The sequence below is a fragment of the Phacochoerus africanus genome, chromosome X, assembly GCF_016906955.1.
Source record: "Phacochoerus africanus isolate WHEZ1 chromosome X, ROS_Pafr_v1, whole genome shotgun sequence".
NCBI classification, from domain to species: Eukaryota; Metazoa; Chordata; class Mammalia; order Artiodactyla; family Suidae; genus Phacochoerus; species Phacochoerus africanus.
The window spans coordinates 13,766,791-13,789,645 of record NC_062560.1 but is presented as its reverse complement, the minus strand read 5'-3'; the positions used below and the strand labels follow the sequence as shown (position 1 = coordinate 13,789,645).

Below are 22,855 nucleotides of genomic sequence, written 5' to 3'. Positions count from 1 at the left end.
AAAAACAGTATTAAATACCCAAGGCAGATAAATTCTGTAGTAAATGATAACAGTAATACCAAAGGAGACAAAAGACCCGGAAGATAAAGCCAAACTATATGAAGACGGAAACAAGGATGCAGTTCAGATGGAAATGCAAGTGAAAGGACTGATGAATTTCTTCTTTCTTTGTCTTTTTGCCATTTCTTGAGCCGCTCCTGGGGCATATGGAGGTTCCCAGGCTAGGGGGTGAATCGGAGCTGTAGCCACCGGCCTACACCACAGCCACAGCAACGTGGGATCTGAGCCGCGTCTGCAACCTATACCACAGCTCACGGCAACGCCGGATCCTTAACCCACTGAGCAAGGGCAGGGACCGAACCCGCAACCTCATGGTTCCTAGTCGGATTCGTTAACCACTGAGCCACAATGGGAACTTCGTCTGCAGCTTTATTTTAAAACAAGCCACCAGAGATTTAAAAATTAAGACCATGGTAAAATATTTTATATAACCTTCTCTAAAACTATAAACTAACATCTGGGAAGATCAATTCTGTTATGTGAACTTGAAATCCTTACTCCAGTCATTGAAAAATGAAATCTTATGTGTAAAGAAAAAACTAAGTTGGACTTTTAAAGACGTGTTTGGCAAACGTCTTTTTTAAGAAATGAACTATATATGAAAGAGAAAACTATGTATGTGGCAGTCACCATTTCCCTTAAGTTACTGGAATAATCATTGCCAATCATTTCTCATCATCCACCTACACACATACTGTGTTCTCATCAACCTCTCTACACCTGGCATTTTTCTGTAACTGAACTTTGTCTCCTCATAGCCACCCCTGCACAGCCCTGTTCTACCATTCTTCAGGACTCCTTTCAAATGCTTCCTCGTCCATAACATTTTCCCTGGGCCCAGAAGCAATGCCTCCCCTCCTGTGAAAAGCTACAGGACCTGAACGACACCCTTCTTAAAGCACTTAGCACATTTCCCCTGGAATCAGAGTTCCTGGCATTGATGCCCTATCTTCCCGTAGAGAGATCCTAACAGCACAGTCTATACATCCAAAGAATCCCCCAGAGCAGATTACAACATTGCCAATGAAAAGGCCTTCAGGAAACACTGGTTGATTGAATCTATTCCTTCTCTAATTTTATTTTCTTGGTTAATGGTACCCTCCCAGGGGCCTGAGGAAGAAACTTATGAAAACCGCCTGGCTCCTTCATTTCCATTTTTTTTTTTTTTTTTGCTTCTAGTTAGTTGCCAAGTTGTATAGCTTCTATCTCCTCTCCATTTGCTCTGACTTACTTCAGGCCCTCAGAGATAACAGCTGAAAGGGCAGGGAAATATTAAGTGCATCCACAGAATTATCTTCTTTGAGTCCCAGTTTCCTTAGCTATAAACTGCTTTAGATACTCACAGGGTTGTGTGAAGATCAGATAAAAATGTATGTATGGGAGTTCCCATCGTGGCGCAGTGGTTAACGAATCCGACTAGGAACCATGAGGTTGCGGGTTCGGTCCCTGCCCTTGCTCAGTGGGTTAACGATCCGGCGTTGCCGTGAGCTGTGGTGTAGGTTGCAGACGCGGCTCGGATCCCACGTTGCTGTGGCTCTGGCATAGGCCGGTGGCTACAGCTCCGATTCAACCCCTAGCCTGGGAACCTCCATATGCCGCGGGAGCGGCCCAAGAAATAGCAACAACAACAACAACAAAGACAAAAGACAAAAAAAAATGTATGTATGGAAAGTACTTGAAAGTTTAAGGTACCATAAAATAGAAGACTAGGCCATAAATCATGCACTTATACCATGTTACTTTGGATAAGGCTTTTATTATTTGGGCTCTGTTTTTATAATCTATACAATGGGTGGTTCTGTTGTGGGTTAATGTTGGAAAATATGCATATATTTTTTTTAGCTCTGCTATTCAAAAATTCATCAGTATTCAAAGGACAACATTTCTTTTATTATAATTTACAAACACAAGTTGGAGGTAAAAGAATTTATACTGTTGGGCAGCAAAAAGGCCCCCAGGAGTACCTGCCCCTAAAGAAGGACCATCCAGCTTGGCCACTGGACAGCTTGCTCCACTGGACCAATACGGTACTTGCCTTAAAATTACTGGCTTCATTTTCAAGAAAATTTCTGCCAAAGACCCAAGTCTGAATAACCATAGTTTTCTTAACAGTTGTTCTTTCAAATAAAAACGGGGGTCCATGAAAAATACGAAAACTCAAATACACCTAAGTATTTGATGTGTACCTCCTGACTGTGTTACCCAGAACATTAAAAGGACATGCACTTGAGAGTTAAGATTTAATAAAAGTTACTGCTTCAACAGGGACTTTGTAAAATAAAATTGGCTTTTTAAAAAAAGGTTTTAACTGAGAGTGCTGACAATGAAGATTAGAATGGCCACCTGTTTTGATCTGGGCTGAGGAGGCAGCAGTTCTGGCCACCATTGCTTCCTTGTAGTCAGCACATATGAAACAATCAAAAGGATTCTTAGCATCACTGTGAAAATGGCCTTTTTTTTTTTTTTGCTTTTTAGGGCTGCACCCACAGCATATGGAGGTTCGCAGGCTAGGGGTTGAATCAGAGCTACAGCTGCCGACCTACGCCAGAGCCACAGCAACGCCAGATCCAAGCTTTGTCTGCGACCTACACCACAGCTCACGGCAATGCTGGATCCTCGACCCACTGAGCCAGGCCAGGGATCGAACCTGCAATCTCATGGTTCCTAGTCAGATCCGTTTCTGCTGCGCCATGACGGGAACTCTTTGGGCTCCTCAAGAGTCCTGGGCATCTCCAACGGTCCACAGACTAACCTCTGAGAACCACTTCTCCAGAACAACATGTGACAAGTGGTGAAAACTCAGTAAATAAATATTAGCCATGAGAAGAAAACACTGTTGTTATTATCGCTATTACCACCCCTGCTGGTATTAGCGCAATGGAGGCCATAAACAAGACAGGGCTCATTACCAAGAAATACATGTAAAGCTTACTGCTCTTGGACAGTTTCTAGGGATGCAGGGCTTTTAAGAGGATTAAGTTTTGTTATGAGTAGAACATGTGCTTACGTGGGAGATGCCTGTTGTTGAACATCACCCCTGGACAGAGAGAAATGGAAACAAAGAGCTAGAAAAGAAGAGAACGTGGGGGCTGGAGAGGAGGTCATGAAGAAGTGGAGAGAGCAGCAGAAAAGTGGGGACAGAAGTAGCCAGAGAAGGGCACTGAGAGGAGGAGAGGGAAAGAGAGCATGAGACAGGGAGAAACAGAGAGTAAACTGAGCATTCAAGGCAAGGGAAACTTGGCCTGGGACCATAAGGCCAAGTGCAATCATAACTGCTTATAACACCACAATTGCCTGCTTTCAAACACAGCCCCCAGATGACTGAGCTGGAGGGAGGCAAAATACACCAGCCCAAAACATGCCTCTCTGGCATACTGGTTATTTCAGTCTGCTATCTGCAACAAATGGCAGATACAGGAAAAGCTCTGAAAACTGAGTAATGAAAACTGAGTAAAAGTCATTCTTTTCTAAGAAAACATTTATAAGAGAAGTCTCCACTCTAAGGGTGCCTCCCTCCCTGTAACAGGAAAAGGAGAATGACTCTAAATCTCTAGACACTCTTATCAGTGGAGAAGGCAAGGGCTTAAATCTGCACAATCAGACCCTTGTTTCCTGAGCTCCTCAGTCACCTCTAACAACTGACTCGCCGCCCAACATCTCCGTTTGTCTTTAGCTGAAGATGGCATCCAAGGTGGTGGCTGGAGCCACTTTGGAGAGTTACTCAGTTCTCCTGCGTCTCTCCCATGTATTCGGGAGGTATACAAGATAAGGTTTTCTTTTTCTCCTCTTCATCTGTCTTATATTAGTTTAATTATTAGACCAAAGAACCTCAAAGGGTAGAAGGGAAAGATTTTCACTTCCTCAGAAACATCAAGTGTTAAGCTTTCTGAAAACCAGCCTTTTAGGAAGTCCAGATGTTACAGAAGCTAAAGATGTGTACTCAGAAGTATCTGAAGATATCCAAACACACATGTGCGCACGCACCTTCCTCCCCCACAAGACAAATCACTTTGAAAGACCTTACCTCCCAATGATTCAAGCATACAGATGCCAAAAAGATGAGTCTTATACACAGATATATATCTTTTTTTTTTTTTCCCTAGGGCCGCTCCCATGCCATATGGAGGTTCCCAGGCTAGGGGTCGAATCGGAGCTGTACCTGCCAGCCTACACCACAGCTCATGGCAATGCTGAATCCTTAACCCAGAACAAGGCCAGGGATTGAACCTGCAACCTCATGGTTCCTAGTCGGATTTGTTAACCACTGTGCCACTGTGTTAACTCCTACACAGATATATACGTATGTACTCTCATAATACCTTGTCCTTACTACTTTCATCTTGTGCAACCAGGGAAAACTTCATCACGAACCAGTATCAACCTCAAGTGGCAGACTTTTAAGCCTCATCCTTGCATGTGTTGAAATAGCTCAAGCTCATTTTTGACCACTCCTTTGTTGAGAAACCTTAATCAACTATTGCCATATCTATATAGTTGTCTCTTTCTACTATTTATTTCTCCATATGTGGATTTCGCTCTGTAAACTGGTCTTATGTTTAAACACTATATAAGCACCAAACCAACCGTAACGTTCCTAATTTTGCAGAGAAAGGACTAGATAAATGGAGATAAGCGGCAATGGTGATTCACCTCTGGGTCAGACAGGACTAAATGTTCCTGGGTAAAGATGGCTTCTCTGGGAGTTCCCGTCATGGCTCAGTGGTTACTGAACATGACCGGCATCCATGAGGATGCGAGTTGGATCCCTGGCCTCGCTCAGTGGGTTGGGGATCCGGCGTTGCCGTGAGCTATGGTGTAGGTTGCAGGCACGGCTCAGATCCTGAGTTGCTGTGGCTGGGGTGTGGGCTGGTGACTGCAGCTCTGATTGGACCCCTAGCCTGGGAACCTCCATATGCTGTGAGTACAGCCCTAAAAAAGACAAAAAAAAAAAAAGAGAGAGAGAGAGAGAGATGACTTCTCTCAGCTTTTCACCTCTCTCTTCCACGCACACGCACCTCCTTTACACACTCACAAATACATTTTTAAGTGGTGCAACATAAAGAGGATAAAGTGCTTATTTGCCAAACAGCAAAATCCATTATTAACTTTCCTTTTTCTCTCTTGGGTACTTGTCGGCTGGTGAAATTACCAACTGGCTAGAAACTGTGTTTTAAAGTTAAAAAAACATGAAAAAATTCTAGTCATATTCAGGATAGCAAGCAGAGTAATGGAACCGGAAGACCCCCGCTACTAATTATGTATAGGGAATTGAGCATGTTGCTCTGAGACTGACTTTATTCTCTGTAAAATGGAGATAAGGTCTGACTATCCAGTCTTATGCAGATCAAGGACACTGAAAATTTTACACACTATACCATTGAATTTTTATTAACATAAGGTAGAATGCTTCCCATGAACAGAAGACTAAATTCTAACTGACCTATTAGTTAATCCGTTGAGAAAATCTTGGACATGCTATAGTTATTACAAATGTGCTTACAATTCATATTAAGCTTGATAAAATACAAAAGTGTTATGAAAAATGGAGTTCCCATCATGGCTCAGCAGAAACAAATCTGACTAGTATCCATGAGGATGCACATTCAATCCCTGACCTCGCTCGGTGGGTTAAGGATCTGGTGCTGCCATGAGCTGTGGTGCAGGTCGCAGATGCAGCTCAGACCCAGTGTTGCTATGACTGTGATGTAGGCCAGCAGCTGTAGCTCCAATTAGACCTCTAGCCTGGGAACCTCCATATGCCATGGGTGCAGCTGTAAAAAGACAAAAAAAAGTGTTACGAAAATGAAAACTAGAGATAGTAATTAACTAGGTGTTAAAATGTTCAAAGGCAGAAAATATACAACTGACACACATTACAATAGTTTAAAAATTCTTAGGATCTTTTATCTCTCCAAGACTCTGAGCACTGATTTACTTTAAGTCCTGATGGGACTCTGGAAGAGCATTTGTATTGAATGGACTACCTCTATTGGCTGGACCATGCAAATGTCAACAGTGGGAGTGATGAGGCTGAAATAACAAAGAATTCCCTTTAAAGGCATCCTCTGCTAGTTGGCCACAACCTACCCTGAATCTCATCTTTCCTGTGAAGCTATCCAGTGAGAGATTGAGAAGTAGGTGATCTTTTATAATGGAATTAAGCCATCGGCCTATAGAAGTGATTTTCAAACTTTGCCACCTATCAGAGTCACCAGGAGGGCTGGTTAAAACAGGGACCACTGGGCCCCACCCCTTGAGTGTCTGATTCATGGGTGGGATGGGAGAATCTGCATATGAAGCAACTTCCTACAGTATGCTCATAATGCTGGTCCAGGGACCACACTTTGAAAACTACTGGTCTATTGCAGGGGTTGGCAAAATTTTTCTGTAAAGGGCCAGATGGTAAATGTCTAAATATCTTAGACTTTGAAGGTCACATATAGCCTCCCATTGCTGATTCTTGTTTTTTTTTTTTAGCAACCCTTGAAAAATACAAAAACCAGAGGGAATTCTTAAGATAGCAGAGTAGTAGGATGTGTAGCTCACCTACTCCCACAAGCACATCAAAGATAAATCTACGTGTGGCATGATGTGCAGAGAAAATTTACTGAACGTTGGCAAAAGACCTCAGGAGTCTGATAGACTAAAAAAAACTCCATGTAACAGGGTAGGATAAAAGAAAAAGAAAAAAGAAAATGAGAAAGAAAGTGGGATGGGACCTGTGCCCTTAGGAGGGAGCCAGGAAAGAAGAAAAGTTTCTGCACCTTGGGAAGGAAGTCCCTCCACTGGTGCGGAGATCAACCAGGACAGAGGAGGAACTTCTGAGTCTTGGAGAAAACAGCAGTTGGTTTATAGCAATACCAATGGCAACAGCTCTGCACAGTCAATGCTAGTGGCCTGCACGCCCCAGCCCAAGATGAACATCTGTTGGTATGGGCAGGGGTTGGGAACTAAAACTAGGGCTTTGAAGATCAGACTAAGAGAACTGGGGCTGGCTGTGTAGAAAAAAAAACCCCTGAGGTTGGTGGCATGGAAACAGCCTGGAGGGACTAGAGTCTCAGGTGAACACATGTGACGATGTAAGGTGAGGAAACCTGCGCTGGCTTAGAGGCCAGGTGCCAATGTTTGGGGGTGCTGGAAGGAAGGGGTAGGATCCACCACTACAACGCGCTCCCTGTATGCCCTGAGGCACCAGGATACCACCCACAACAGCTCCAGAACCTGTAGCACTGCCTGGGAAAAGGGGGGTTTGTGGGAGCAGCCTCTATCTTTGCAGCTAAGGAAGCAGTTGTGTGAGCCGCCTGTCAAAGGGAGGGGTCACAGGAGCAGCCACTGGCTCTGACAACTACAAGGAGTGGTCCCAAGAGCCACATGGCAAAGGGAGGTGTCATGGGAGCTGATGTAGCCCACCCAGTTTCAAGAGCAGTCCCATGAACTGCTGCTATCTCCTGCTCAGACCACATCCCTAACAGCCACCTGGATCCAAGAGAGGTATCAAGCTATTGCAGTCACAATCATGTGCTCTGGGTGCATGTGAACCTCCACCACTGCCAAGTACTCCAGGACCAGGCACCAGCTGCCACATCTATACACCTGCTGTCAAGAGGACCAAAGGTGTAGAAAGTTAGGCAATATGAGATAACAAAGAAATATGTTTCAGACAAAAGAACAAGATAAAAACACATAAAGAGAACTAAATGAGAGGAGACAATTTACCTGAAAATGAATTCAGAGTGATGATAATAAAGATGATTCAAGATCTTGGAAAGAAAATGGTTGCAGAGAACGAGAAGTTTCCAGAAATGTTTAACAAGGAGCTGGAAGATTTAAAGAACAAGCAAACAAAGATGAATGACACAATATCTGAAATGAAAAATGTACTAGGAGGAATCCATAGCAGGATAATGAAGGCAGAAAAATGAATAAGTGAGGTAGAAGAAAGAGTAGTGGAAATCACTCCCATGGAAAGGAATAAAGAAAAAAGAATGTAAAGAATTGAGGACAGTCTAAGAGATCTATGGGACCACATTAAACATAACAATATTTACATCATAGGGGTCCCAAAAGGGGAAGAGAGAAACCACCAAAGGAAATATTTGAAGGGATTATAGCTGAAAATTTCCCTAATAGGGGAAAGCAAACACTCATTCAAGTTGAGGAAGTGCAGAGAATCCCATACAGGATAAACCAAGGAGTAACACTGTGAGACACACACTAATCAAACTGACAAAAGTTAAGTACAAAGAATAAATATTAAAACAAGGGAAAAGCAAAAAATAACACACCAGGGAACCCCCATAAGGACATCCGCTGATTTCTCTGCAGAAACTATGCAAGGCAGAAGGAGTGGCAAGATACATTTAGGGTGATGAAATGGAGGAACTTGTAATCAACAATATTCTACCTAGCAAGGCTCTCATTCAAATACAGTGGAGAAATCAAGAGCTTTACAGACAAAACAAACAAACAAACAAACAAACAAACAAGCTAAAATAATTCAGCACCACAAAACCAGCTTTAGAACAAATGTCAGAGGAGCTTCTCTAGGTTGAAAAGACAATAACTAGAAACCAGAAAATTACAAATGGGAAACCTCACCAGTAAAGGCAAACATATAGTAAAGGTAGGAAATCATCCACACACAAATATGACATCAAAACCAGCAATTGTGATAAGAGGAAAGTATAAATGCAAGATATTGAAAATGCATTTGAAATTAAGAGACAAGCTACTTAAAACAATTTTGCATATATAGGGAATGCTATATCAAAACCTCATGGAAACAAATAACCAAGAAAGGACAATAGACACACACATAAAAAAAGAAAGAAAAAGAATAAGAAAAAGAAAAAGCAACCCAAATATAACACCAAAAGTAGTTATCAAATCACAAGAAAACAAAAAAAGAAGGGAAGAAAAAATGTCAATCATCAACAAAGCCAAAACAATTACAAAAATGACAATAAGTTCACATGTAATAATTACTTTGAATGTAAATGGATTAAATGCTCCAACCAAAAGACACAGACTGGCTGAATGAATACAAAATCAAGACCCATATATATGCTGTCTACAATAGACCCACTTCAGATCTAGGGACACATCCACACTGAAAGTGAGGGGAATGGAAGAAGATATAAAAAGAAATATGGAGTAGCAATACTCATAACAGACAACACAGACTTTAAACTGAAGGATGTTGCAAGAAGCAAAGAAGGAAACTACCTAATGATCAAATCATCAATCCAAGAACATATAAAAAGAGTAAATATGTATGTACCCAACAGAGGCACACCACATTATACAAGGGAACTGCTAACATCAATAAAAGGAGAAATTGACAGTAACACAATAATAGTGGGGGACTTAACCCCGCATATACATCAATGGACAGATCAACCAAATAGAAAACCAATAAAGAGACACAGGCCTTAAATGACAACATTAGACCACATAGATTTAATTGATATTTATAGAACATCCATCCAAAATAGACCACATAGATTTAATTGATATTTATAGAACATCCATCCAAAAGCAGCAGAATATACATTATTCTCAGGTACACACAGAACATTCTCCAAGACAGATCCTATCTTGGGCCATATATCAAGTCTCAGTAAATTTAAGAAAATTGAAATCATACCAAGCATTTTTTCTGACCACAGACTAGTAATCAACTACAAGGAAAAAACTGCAAAAAACACAAACACCTCAAGACTAAACAGTGTGCTATCCAATGGATCACTGAAGAAATTAGAGAGGAAATAAAACAATACATAGAGACAAACAACAATGAAGATATACCAAGATCTAAAACCTCTGGAATGCAGCAACATCAGTTTTAAGAGGGAAGCTTATAGCAATACAATCTCACCTCAGGAAACAAGAAAAATCCTAAATAAATAGCCTAACCTTACACCTAAAACAACTAGAGAAAGAAGAACAAAGAAACACAAGTTAGTAAAATGAAAGAAATCATAAAGATCAGAGCAGAAATAAATGAAATAAAGAAAACAAAAGAAAAGATCAGTGAAACTAAAAGTTGATTCTTTGGAAAGATAAACAAAGTTGATAAACTTTTAGCCAGACTCATCAAGAAAAAAAAGGAGAGGGCTCAAATCAATAAAATTAGAAATGAAAAAAGGAGAACTTACAACTGACCTCAGAGAAATACAAAGGATCGTAAGAGATTACCACAAGAAACTATAGGCCAATAAAATGGACAACCTAGAAGAAATGGACAAATTCTTAGAAAGGTACAACCTTCTAAGAACAAACCAGGATAAAACAGAAAATATGTACAGATCAAATATAAGTACTCAAACTGAACCTGTGATTTAAAAACTCCCAACAAACGTAAGTCCAGGACCAGATGGCTTCACAGGTGAATTCTACCAAACATTTAGAGAAGAGTTAACACCTATCCTTCTGAAACTCTTCCAAAAATCTGCAGAGGAAGGAAGGAACACTCCCAACTCAGTCTATGAGGCCACCATCACCCCGATATCAAAATCTGACAAAGACACCACAAAAAAAGAAAATTACAGGCATCACTGATGAACACAGATGCAAAAATCCTTAACAAAATATTAGCAAACTTAATCCGACAATACATTAAAAGTATGGAGTTCCTGTCATGGCTCAGTGGTAACAAACCCAACCAGTATCCATGAGGAGGCAGGTTGAATCCCTGGCCTTGCTCAGTGGGTAAAGGACTCAGCATTGCCATGAACTATGGTATAGGTTGTAGATGTGGCTTGGATCCTATGTGCTGTTGCTGTGGCTATGGCATAGGCCAGCAGCTACAGCTTTGATTCGATCCCTAGCCTGGGAACTTCCATATGCCAGTGGTACAGCCCTAAAAAGACAAATGAACAAACAAAAAGTATCATACACCGTGATCTAGTGGGATTTATTCCAGATTCTTCAATATTAACAAATCAATGTGATACTCCACATTAACAAACTGAAGAATAAAACCTGTATGGTCACCTCGATAGATGTTGAAAAAGTTTCTGACAAAATTCAATAGCCATTTCTGATAAAAACGCTACAGAAAGTGGGCACAGAGGGAACCTACCTCAACATAATAAAGACCATCTATGAAAACCCACAGCTAACATCATTCTCAATGGTGAAAAGCTAAAAACTTTCCTGCTAAGATCAGGAACAAGACAAGGATATCTACTCTCACCACTTTTATTCAATCACAGTTTTGAAACTCCTACCAATGGCAATCAAAGAAGAAAAAGAAATAAAAGGAATCCAAACTGGGAAAGAAAGAGTAAAACTCTCATTGTTTTCAGATATAGAAAAATCCTAAAATGTTACCAGAAAACCACTAGAGCTCATTAATGAATTAGGTAAAGTCGTGGGACAGAAAATGAACAAAATCTCTTGCATTCCCATACATTAATGATGAAAGATCAGAAAAAGAACTTAAGGAAACAATCCCATTTACCACTGCATCGAAAAGAATAAAATACCTAGGAATAAACCTACCTAAAGAGGCAAAAGACCTGTATTCTGAAAACTACAAGACACTGATGAAGGAAAGCAAAGATGACACAAACAGATAGCAAGATGTACCATGCACTTGGATTGGTACAATCAATATTGTCAAAATGACTACAATACCCAAGGAAATCTACAGTTTCAGCACAATACCTATTAAAGTAGTAATGGCATTTTTCACAGAACTAGAACAAAAACCTTTAAAATTTGTATGGAAACACAAAAGACCCTGAATAGCCAAAGCAATCTGGACAAAGAAAAAAGGAGCTGAAGCAATCAGGCTCCTTGACTTCAGACCATACTACAGAGCTTTAATAAAGCTACAGTCATCAAAACAGTATGGTACTGAAACAACAAGAGAAGCATAGATCAGTGGACAGGAGAGAAGGCCCAGAAATAAATTCACACACCTATGGTCAATCTACAACCAAGGAGGCAAGAATATACAATGGAGAAAACAGTCTCTTCAATAAGTGGTATGGGAAAACTGGACAGCTACATGAAAAAAAATGAAATTTGAACACTTGGTAACACGATACACAATAAATAAACTCAAACTGGATTAAAGACCTAAATGTAAACCAGATAGTATAAAACTCTTAGAGAAAAATATAGGCAGAACACTATGACATAAATCATGGCAACTATCTTTTTTGATTCACCTCCTAGAGTAATGAAAATAAAAACAAAAATAAACAAATGGGACCTAATTAAACTTAAAAGCTTTTGCATAGCAAAGGAAGCCATAAAAAAATTGGAAAGACAACCTAAAGATTGGGTGAAAATATTTGCAAATGAAATGACCAGCAAGGGATTAATCTCCCAAATACACAAACTTCTCATACAGTTTTATATTTAAAAATGAAGCAGGAGTTCCCGTGGTGGCGCAGTGGTTAATGAATCCGACTAGGAACCATGAGGTTGCGGGTTCGGTCCCTGCCCTTGCTCAGTGGGTTAACGATCCGGCGTTGCCGTGAGCTGTGGTGTAGGTTGCAGACGCGGCTCGGATCCCGCGTTGCTGTGGCTCTGGTGTAGGCCGGTGGCTACAGCTCCGATTGGACCCCTGGCCTGGGAACCTCCATATGCCGAGGGAGCGGCCTAAGAGATAGCAACAACAACAACAACAACAACAAAAATGACAAAAGACAAAAAAAAAATGAAGCAACCCAATTACAAATGGGCAGATGACTTAAATAGATATTCATCCAAAGACAGATGGCCAAAAAACACATGAAAAGATGCTCAACCTTGTTAATTATTAGAGAAATACAAATCACAACTACACTGAGGTATCACCTCACACCAGTCAGAATAGCCATCATCAGAAAGTCTACAAACAAAAATGCTGGAGAGTGTGGAAAAAAGGGAACCTTCCTACACTGTTGGTGAGAATGGAAGCTGGTGTAACCACTATAGGAGAAAAGTATAGAGGCTCCTTAAAAACTACAAATACAGCTATCATATGACCCAGCAATCTCACTCCTGAGCATCTATCCAAAGAAAATCATAATTCAAAAACATATACGTACCCCAATGTTCACTGCAGCATGATTTACAGCAGCCAAGATAATGAAGCAACTTAAATGTCCATTAACAGAGGAATGGATACAGAAGAAATATGTAGAATGTAAAAAAAAAAGAATACAAAAGAACTTACAAAAGAGAGGGACTCAAAGATTTTGAAACCTAACTTATGGCTACCAAAGGGGAAATGTGGCGGGGGGGGGGGATAAATTAGGAGGCTGGGACTGACATTTACACAGTACAATACATAAACTAGATAAGTAACAAGGACCTACTGTATAGCACAGGGAAATCTACTCAAAACAGTGTAATAATCTATATGGGGAAAGAATCTGAAAAGGAATGGATATATATGTATATGGATAACTGATTTACTTTGCTGTACATCTGAAACTAACACAGTTCTGCAAGTCAGTTATATTTCAATAAAATTTTTAAGAAAAGATAGCTGAAGAAAACAGAAAAAAAAATTTCAACGAGAAGCATTTTGTTAATGTGGTTAGTTCCTCTGCTGAATTTTCTGACTGTGAATTATCTTTGCAGTCCTGGGACCAACAAAAGCACTTGGGCCTTATGTGTACATGTTGTACATGTGTGCCTTTGTGATGGTGGGACAGGGAGAGTGCTAAAAGGCTATGACCATCAATTCTATTTCTTTAATAGTCACTGATCTAGTTAGGTTTTTTTACTTGTTACTGAGACAACTTTTGGATGATTTTCCTTTTCTTCAGAAAGTTTTCTACTTCATCTAAGTCTTCTAACTTACTCTGATAAAGCTGGTCTTTGTATTCTCTCATGATTAAAAATCTCTACCACATCTGAAATTCGATCTGCTTTTTAGTCCTAGAGTATGCCTTCACTTTTGCCCTTGCTTCTTAATCAGTTATCCTAGGTTTATCTATTTTACTTGTTCTTTCAAAAAGCCAGCCTAGGCTTATTACATCTACTATCTCTTTTTTTCCTATACCATGAGTATCTGCTCTTCTTTCCTTGTACTTTCTTTGTATCTACTCTAGTTCATTTTCTAGCTTCTTGAATGGACTCTTTTGCTGATTTTTATTTGGGCCCTGTTTTCTAATAAATGAATCTAAGACTCCTGGTTCAGCTTTAAGTAGTCTCTAGTTTCTGTTGTCATATCCTCTTTCACCTATGAGTTATTTAAGAGAAGTAAGAATTATACACATTGCCGGGAAATTGTTAACTCATGGGTCATTTAGAGGTGTTATTTTAAGTTTCCTTACTTTTGATTTGTTTTTAAGTACCCTTTTATTGTGACTTCTCATTTAGCTGCTTAATGGAGTGGGAACATGGTCTGCGTGATCTAGCTGCTTCGGAATTTCTGGGACTTCCTTTATGACTTAATATGTGCTGAATGTTTCTAAAAGTTCCAAGAGCACAAATATCTATCCTATCATGTAAAGTTATAATATTATACTATATTCACTACGTTAGAGGCTTGGTAGTTTTATATGTGTGACAAGGACAAAAACTGATAAACTCAAGATCTCTTCCCATTATTCTGATTACTTTTAAAACGTTGACCTTGAGAATACTGGAGCAGAATTAAGTGTCTGTCTGTCTGTCCATCTATCTAATCTATCTATCTTTTAAAGGCTTCCTCTCTTGGGAAATAATACGTAACTCATTAGCTACAAGAACTAATTGATGATCATCCACCAAATGTTAGCTGAAAAGAGAGCTAGATATTGCAGACACAAAGACGAATAAAGCCTGAGCGGATCCCTTGGGTGGTTCATAATCTAGAGAGTTTATGTAAAACATCCAGTAGTGTAGTTATATTTTAAATGTCACTTTCCTTCTACCCTTCCTTTTCAGAGAGGGAAGCTGATAAGAACAATTCCTGTTTCATGTACCCTTTACCTACAGCGGTTCCTTCCATTCACTGCTGATTTTCCTGTCCTTGAAATTCTCCTTTCTGAAATCATCTACAATACTAAAGTTGTTCTACTTCTCTAACCTCTTTGTCTCCCTCAGCCTAATAAGACGTGGGTATTCCTCGAGGTTAAATTATTAGTTGCAATAAAATTAAGATTGCTTAATTTTTTAAAAAAGATAAAGACATTTTCAAAATTAAGAGTTTACCACCATGACCCTGCCAAAGGAAAATCTAAGGGTTACACTTAAAATGAAACAGTAACAATCTCAAATACCAGATCTGACACTTAAGAAGGAATGATAAAGGTATTGGCAAATAAATGGTATGTAAACACTAATACCATAAACAATAATAAATTGGAGGCAGGGTGAATATAAGGAATCAGGTTACAACTACATAATGCCTATATCCTTCAGTGAGTAGAAGAGGAAACACTCTCAACTCATTTTATGAAGCCCATGTAATTTTGATGCTAAGGTCACATAAGAAAAGTACAAAAAATGAAAATTAAAGGCCAGTTTTTGAATACAGATGCAAAACTCGCAAAATATCAGCTGACTACAGCAATATATTTTAAAACCCTGATTAATATAATCTACCATACTAACAGATTAAAAGAAAAAACAAGAGAATGTCTCTTTAGATACAATACATATGTGCTACAGATGAAGAAAATGAATTTAGTAAAAATTCAACCCTCATTTGGGATGGGAACAAAAGAAAACAAACAAACAAAAAAACCCCTAGCAAACCAGGAAAAGAAGGAAACTTCTTCCTTTTGATAAAGGCTATCTACAGAGATTGTGTTCCAGGCTCTCTCTCTAAGATCTGGAATATGACAAGTAGGCTTTTATCACTGCTTCAACTCAAGAGTGTTCTAAAGCTTCCAGCTGGTGTAAAGTAAAGCTTTTAAAGTTGTAAAAGTTCAAAAGTTAGAAAGAAAACTCATGTTTTCAAGGTGATATTATTGTCTACACAGACATCCCAAAGGAATCTAGAGACAAATTATCAAAATTAATTAAGAGCTAGTAAGATTTCTGAGTCCAGTATTAATGTAAAAAAGTCAAATGTACTCTCTACAAAGCAGCAACAATCATTTAGAAAATAAATTCTTAAGAGAGACTGTTTAAACCACTGCAAAAATAAAACATACAAAGTATCCAGAAATAATTTAACAAATGTGGGTTAACATTTATGGCGAAAACTGTAAATCTTTCAATAAGAAAAGAGTTCGGCAGATAGGTGTACCAGGTTCTTGAACAGGAAGACTTAACCATGACAATGTCAACTCTCCCAAAATTGACCTTCTGATTTAACACAATTCCACTCAAAATCCCAACAAAGGTTTCATTTGTTTGTTTTGCAGAAATATGATAAGCTGATTCTATGGAACAACAAAGGGCCAAGAAGATCCTGAAGAAGTGATTGTCATAAGTGGAAACCAAATGGCCCCATAAAGATACAAAGAAATGCTCAATCTTATTGGTGCTCAAAGAAATGCAAATTAAAATCACAATGAGATCCCAACACCCTCATCAGATGGGCAAAAATTAAAAAAACAAAACAAAACAAACAAAACACTAACAATGCCAGATTTTATGGTAAAGAAAAGTAAGGACACACAAAACTGCTGGTTAAAATGAAAATGGGTGCAATCACTTTGAAAACTAGTTCAGATTTACCTAGTAAAGTGGACCATGTGGCCTATTCTACAACCCATCCATTTCACTCTTGGCTACAAACTAGAGCAGCAGTTCTTGAACTCCTTGGTCTCAGGACCCCTTTACACTCTTAAAAATAACTGAAGGCTCTAAAGAGCTTTTTTGGTTATACAGGTTATATTTACTGGTAGTTACTATATTTGGTATTAAACTGAGAAAAATTTTAAACAATAAGGACACACGAGCACATATTCTATCATCCTTCACCAATGATATCAACACAGGCCATGTAACCTCTGGGAAGAGGCCACTGTATGCTTGTGAAGGAATGACAGTGAAAAAGGAAAATGTCTCAGTGTTACTCTTTGTAAAATAGTTTTGACTCTTAAACTCCTTGATATGGTCTTAAGGAAATATAGCTCCTAGACCAACTTTGAGAACCACTGCCCTACACAGAGTCTAGGCACCAGATATGTGTAAGAGTGTTTATAGCAGCCCTGTACCTTTTTAGGTACAAAATCTACAAAGACCCCCACATCCATCAACTGGTATTTTCATTCCACGAACTACAACACAGTGATAAAAAGGAATCAATTACATTCATGGAAAAATATATTCAGCTTTTACCTCTTTTTTGAACTTGAAATAAACCTAGTAAAGTGCTGGGGAGGAATACATCCTAAGTGGGTAAATCTAATGAAAAGCAAGAGCATGAGCAACAGCAAATGCTGGACAAGCAGCTGCTCCATGAATGGCAGGGCTGGGGATACACAGAAAGTTCTGTTTCCTTGGCTGAGTGGTGAGTACATGTGAGTTTTTAAATTTATGTGATATACATTTTGCAAAGATATTTCAGAATATAAAAAAGTAATAAGCCAAGTCAAAACTAAAATTAAAAGACTAGAAAGTTACTGAATGGGAGAAAATTATTTAATAGCAATGGAAGAAGCCAAAAATGATTTTTTTTTTTTTTTTTTGCTTTTTAGGGCCACATATGCAAGTTTCCCGGCTAGGGGTCTAATCAGAGCTACAGCTGCCAGCCTATGCCGCAGCCACTGCAACGCCAGATCTGAGCCAAATCTGAGACCTACACCACAGCTCATGGCAATGTCGGATCCTTAACCCACTGAGTGAGGCCAGGGATCGAACCCTCATCCTCATGGATACTAGTCAGGCTTGTTTCCACTGTGCTACGATGGGAACTCTGGGAATGGGTAATTTGAATACGTAAAAAAAAAAAAAAATGAAAAAAGCCAAAGTGACATCAACAAGAAAAGTCCAAACCAATTTTAAAAACCGTACTAATGAAAAAGAATTTTTAGACTAAAAATAGATGTAAAAATATGAAAAGAAGTTTACTCTCAGTGGTAATCAAATGCAAACTGAAACAAAGAAGCATGAGTTAAGAAATGATCCTAGCATGAGTGAGGCTGTGGTTACACTAACACTTTCATATGTGCTGGTGGGAATGAATCTTGGTGTAACTTTTACAGAGAAAAGTTTCACACATATTACAAAGTGTCTTTAAAATATACACCCTCTTAAAACCAGTAATTCTACTTCTAGACATGACTCTTCAGGAAATAATCTAAACTACTAAAAAAAAAATTGAATTAACAAAAAACTAGAAAGAACCTACATGTCCAAAAAGAAACTAGTTAAAAGATACGCAAATAATCCTTTATTTATAGAACTGAATATTAAGTAGTAACGTAAAACATTGCTTACTTCATAATAGAGAAATAAGATCATGTCAATAAAAAATGCAATGCATTACATCCAAAGTGATCTTTTAACTATGTATTATGCATAGAATACCAGAAAAAATTCATCCACTCTTAGAAGAGTTTTCTCTGGATGATAAGCTCATGGGAGATTTTCTGGACTGTTTTTGGTATCACCCAAATTTATTTAAATGAGTTCCTATACTTGCAGAGTCAGAAATAAAACCTAAAATAATGAGACCCACAAACCTCTCAGTGGCTTTTCAAACTAAAGCACATACACATCACTTTGGTGTCCAAGGCTCTCCACTCTAGATTCCCACTGTTGATTCGTAAAGGCTCGTCTAAGTGGGCGTCTGTGACTTCCTGAACATGCCCCCTACCTTCCACTTCAGCACCTCAGCTCGGACTATTGGATCCACCTGGATCGCATTCTCTACCTGGCCGAGTTCTAGCACCTTCCAAAGTTCCTGAGAAACACCACCTTTTCTGTGAAGTTTTTCTAACTCCATGCTCTCCCAGTCATCCCAACTAGATGTGATTTTTCTTGGTCTCTGATTCTTACAGAAGTCATTTTGGCACTTACTCCTCTTGCTAGAACTTGCCTTTAATAGTTAGCTCTGTCTCAATGCCTCTACTAGACTGTAGTCGTTCAGGAAGGGGCTTGATCCTTTGGCTCTTTCTCTAATATTGACACGCTTCTTTCCAGAATTAAGCACATAATAAGTATGTGAGGAACTGAGTAAGTTAATGTCACAAGGGATTAGTCTTTTGCCTTGGCCACAAGAAGGAGGAAGAGAGAACGGGAAATATTTCCCACTTGAGACAGCATGAAATTTCTCACAGAAACAATAAGTGAAGAAAAAGGCCCATTAGGAGTGCATACAACAATTATGGATTTAGATTTCATTCTTTTGGCAGCTATAAATCCATCCATAATTGGTAAGTTAATTTCTGTGGAAACAAAAACATGCTTGGAGTTCCCAAGAACCTGCCTCCAAAAGAGGTTTTGGAGTATGGCCAGGGTGTAAAGTGATAGACTTGCAGATAATAAATATCTTTCTTTAGGAGAAACATCACGTTGGCTCAAGTCGGTCTTAAGCCTCTTCTAAACAAAATATTGTTAACACACTAGAAAGGGTGAAATAAAAGAGCGGGGAAGGAGGAAAGTGGATGCTCTCAACACCTGCGTTAGTTTCTAAAAAGTAAATTTGAAAGGGAGAATGTAGGCAAATCAAAAAACCCTTTTCACCAGTTTCCTACTCTGCCTTTGCCTGGTGCCGTATTTTAGGAAACAACCAAAACTTTTAAGGGGAGAAAGTCTTTAAGGCAGTTTCATTTTCCTTTTCCATGCAAATTGTGGAGTTCCGGTCGTGGCTCAGCAATAATGAACTCAACTAGTATCCATGAGGACATGGGTTTGATCCCTGGCCTTGCTTAGTGGGTTAAGTATCTGGAGTTGTGAGGTGTGGTGTAGGTGACAGACGTGGCTCAGATCTGGGGGTGCTGTAGCTGTGCCATAGGCCTGTAGCTGCAGCTCCAATTTGACCCCTAGCCTGGGAACTTCCATATGCCACAGGTGTGGCCCTAAAAAGCAAAAAAGTGAAAAAATATTTGCAACGGCCATGTAGATAACTCACCCGCATACCTTTACACATACCCAGGTGTGACAAAAGCCGCCCTCCACTTAATGCCAGCGGTGTTTGACGCTGAAATATCACTGGCCTTTATGAGACATGTTGTGAGGGGTACTCTTTGCCAGATTTGGTTGGGGGAGGAGAGATGGTTGGGACAACTCTTAATACAGATATGCGTATGTTTAAGCGCTGGTGTATTCAATCTATGACCATGTATGGAGAATGTGCTAAGTACAAAGAGGTGAGTCAGACCCGGCCCTCAATGCCCACAGGTTGCCCCGGACTCAAATATATTCTACTGCAGGAAATGGACAGTAAACAAATGAACCAGATAATTACAGGTTATGGTAAGAGCTGGAAAGGAGACAAGACAGGGAGGCTATTTAATAATTGGCAAAGGCCTCTCTGACACATTTAAACCAAGATGGAAAAGAAAAGGAGAACCTGGCTGTGCTCACTACCTGTCAAGAGCCTTCTAGGCAGAGAGAAGTGGAGAGGTTCGGAGAAGGAAAGCGACTCCGTCTGTTTGAAGAGCATCAAAGAAACAGTGTGGCTGGTCATGTTTTTCCAACTGTGGGTCATGTTTGTAGGTTGTAATGTCAATTTTGTGGGTCACTGTATCAGGGGGCCATAGGTTTCCAGCCTAAGTATTCCTTAATGAACTTTTGCTTCGGTCACGTATGCATGTGAGCGTGTACTTGGTTGCAATGTATAACATGTTTCTTACTGTAGGCTGTGGCGAAAAGTGTACCAAGCAAGAAGAGTAGTAACAAGTGAGGATGGAGGGGTGGGCATGGCCTTGCACTGTAAGCCACCATAAAGAACTGGGATTTTTATTCTAGACACAGTGGCAAGGTACGACAGGGGTTTGTTCAAGCTGAGAAGTGACAATCTAATTAGACATGATGGTGTTACCAAAAGATTACTACAGTGAATTCGCCAGCCCTGGCCTAGCCACTAACACCAGGGACTTGGAGCAAATCACTTAATCTCTCTAGACCTTACTTTTCTCACTGGAAAACTGAGAAGGCTGGACCAACGAGACCTTTAAGATCTTACTTACTGCTCAATTTCTGACTATTCTGCTTCCTCCGTTGGGCACAAGTAAGTAACTCTTGGGGAGCACACTAGCTCAAGTTCTGGGTCACTTCTTAAAATATTATAAACCTTGCAGCTCTGAGAGTTACATTTCTATAGAACATACTTCCAGAATTCTGTCTTTCCTGGAAGTAGCTATATTATTAGAAATGAGATCTCTGGGCTAAAAGTGAACAGAGTGCTTTTGCAACTCTCTGGTACAATGTTTGGGACGTGAAGAAAACTGACAGGGAGGGATTAAAACACTTACCAAGTTATTCGGAACAGATTTCTTTATTTGTTCTAGGTCATCAACTGACATGTAATCTAGGGCAGTCTCAAGTTTCAGGGAACCTCTGCTCAGCACTAGAGTCAAGATGTGGAAACTGGACTCCTTGCACAGGAACCAAAACGACTACTGAGGCAAAATACTGAGAGCCTACTATGTGCTAAGCCTGTGCCACACACTTTGATATATGCTTCTGTTTAATCTGCCTAACCTAATGATCTGAATTTCACAGATAGGGAATCAGGGGCTCAGGAAAGACAAGCAAGCTATTAAGTGGTTAGACTATTTACTCCATATTTATAATAAATTATCCTGCATGGTTTTCAAAATTACCATACAAGGATGAAATCAACACTTAAATATCCGACAACTCAGGTATTTATGACATCAGGACACGGAAGGTTCACCCAAGAAATCAATTCTGGACACCCAGATACTTTGCTAGGTACAAGTGTGGGACGAAAAGGTAAGAACTAGTTCCAGCACAGGCAGGCCTACTTTGTGGATAGCACGCTGGGTTGTATGAAGTGCAATTAAGCAAAATATCCAAGGAATCTGGATCCCCAATTAAGTACACGTGAATAGTATTACGGCCATTTTCAGGTTCATTTTCTCGATTTTTGCTGGTGAAAGGTCAGCAGAGGAAACGTGGACTGGGCAATGTCAAGTGTCCTGCAAGTTCCAGAAACTCCAGAGGCTAGAAACACAAATTTCCAACTTGCATTAACCCTTTAGGAAGCAATGGGCGTATCAGTTGCCCAATCAGTATACGTGCCATATTACAGAGAAAAAACTTGGAAACGTTTACCGCACGGTCCCCCGTGAGGACCGAAATGGCCCCTAACGCCTCCCACGGAGACACCCTCAAACATCCCCAGCAAAGTTGGGGACGCTCACTGCACACCTGCCTTAACGCCGAGAACTCACCTGCCACATACTCAGCTTCGAACCTCCGTCGGACGTCAGCGATGAGCTTGGGTTTATTCTGGGCTTGGTACTAGAAGAGAGACACGAAGAGACGCTCGGACACCACGCGCACCACTCCATTTCCCTTCAGCCCAGCCCACCTGCACCTGGGCGTGCGGCCCCCGGGCCTCAGAGGCGGCTTCCGGATCCGCTTTGGGGAGGGGGGGGCGGCAGCACACGGTGCGGTCTGCTCCTCACCTCGGCCATGGTTGCGCTCGCGGACGTGATCGCAGTTGCCGTCACCGCTTCCACAGCTGAGATCCAAATATCTCATCACTAGCCAAGCCGGCCCGTAGGTAGAAGGAAGGGCGGGACGTGGAGGCGGTCGCGTGACAAGGGAAGGCGGGCGGAAGCACCGCCACGCCGCCCAATCCAGTGCGGCCGCCTGGGTCTGCAGGCGGTACCAGGCCCTCAGCGTGGCTTTCCATTCGCTTCTCTTTCGGTCCCCACCCCGCGACCGTCAGCCGGCGGATCGCGGGCGCTTCCCCAGCCAAGCTCCGCCC

General features: G+C 40.4%; 1 protein-coding gene across 3 annotated transcripts in view; it reads right to left on the bottom strand.

Annotated features, from left to right (window-relative positions):
• Window positions 1-22,703, bottom strand: part of MOSPD2 (motile sperm domain containing 2) — a 64,763-nt gene extending 42,060 nt beyond the window's left edge. For all 3 annotated transcript variants that reach the window (XM_047764563.1, XM_047764564.1, XM_047764565.1), the window contains exons 1-2: window positions 22,551-22,703; window positions 22,314-22,383 (exon numbers count right to left, since the gene is read on the bottom strand). In XM_047764563.1, the coding sequence (XP_047620519.1) occupies window positions 22,314-22,383; window positions 22,551-22,559 (79 nt within the window). In that variant the 5' untranslated portion in view covers window positions 22,560-22,703. The remainder of the gene's footprint in view (window positions 1-22,313; window positions 22,384-22,550) is intronic.
• Between the last annotated feature and the right edge of the window lie 152 nt (window positions 22,704-22,855).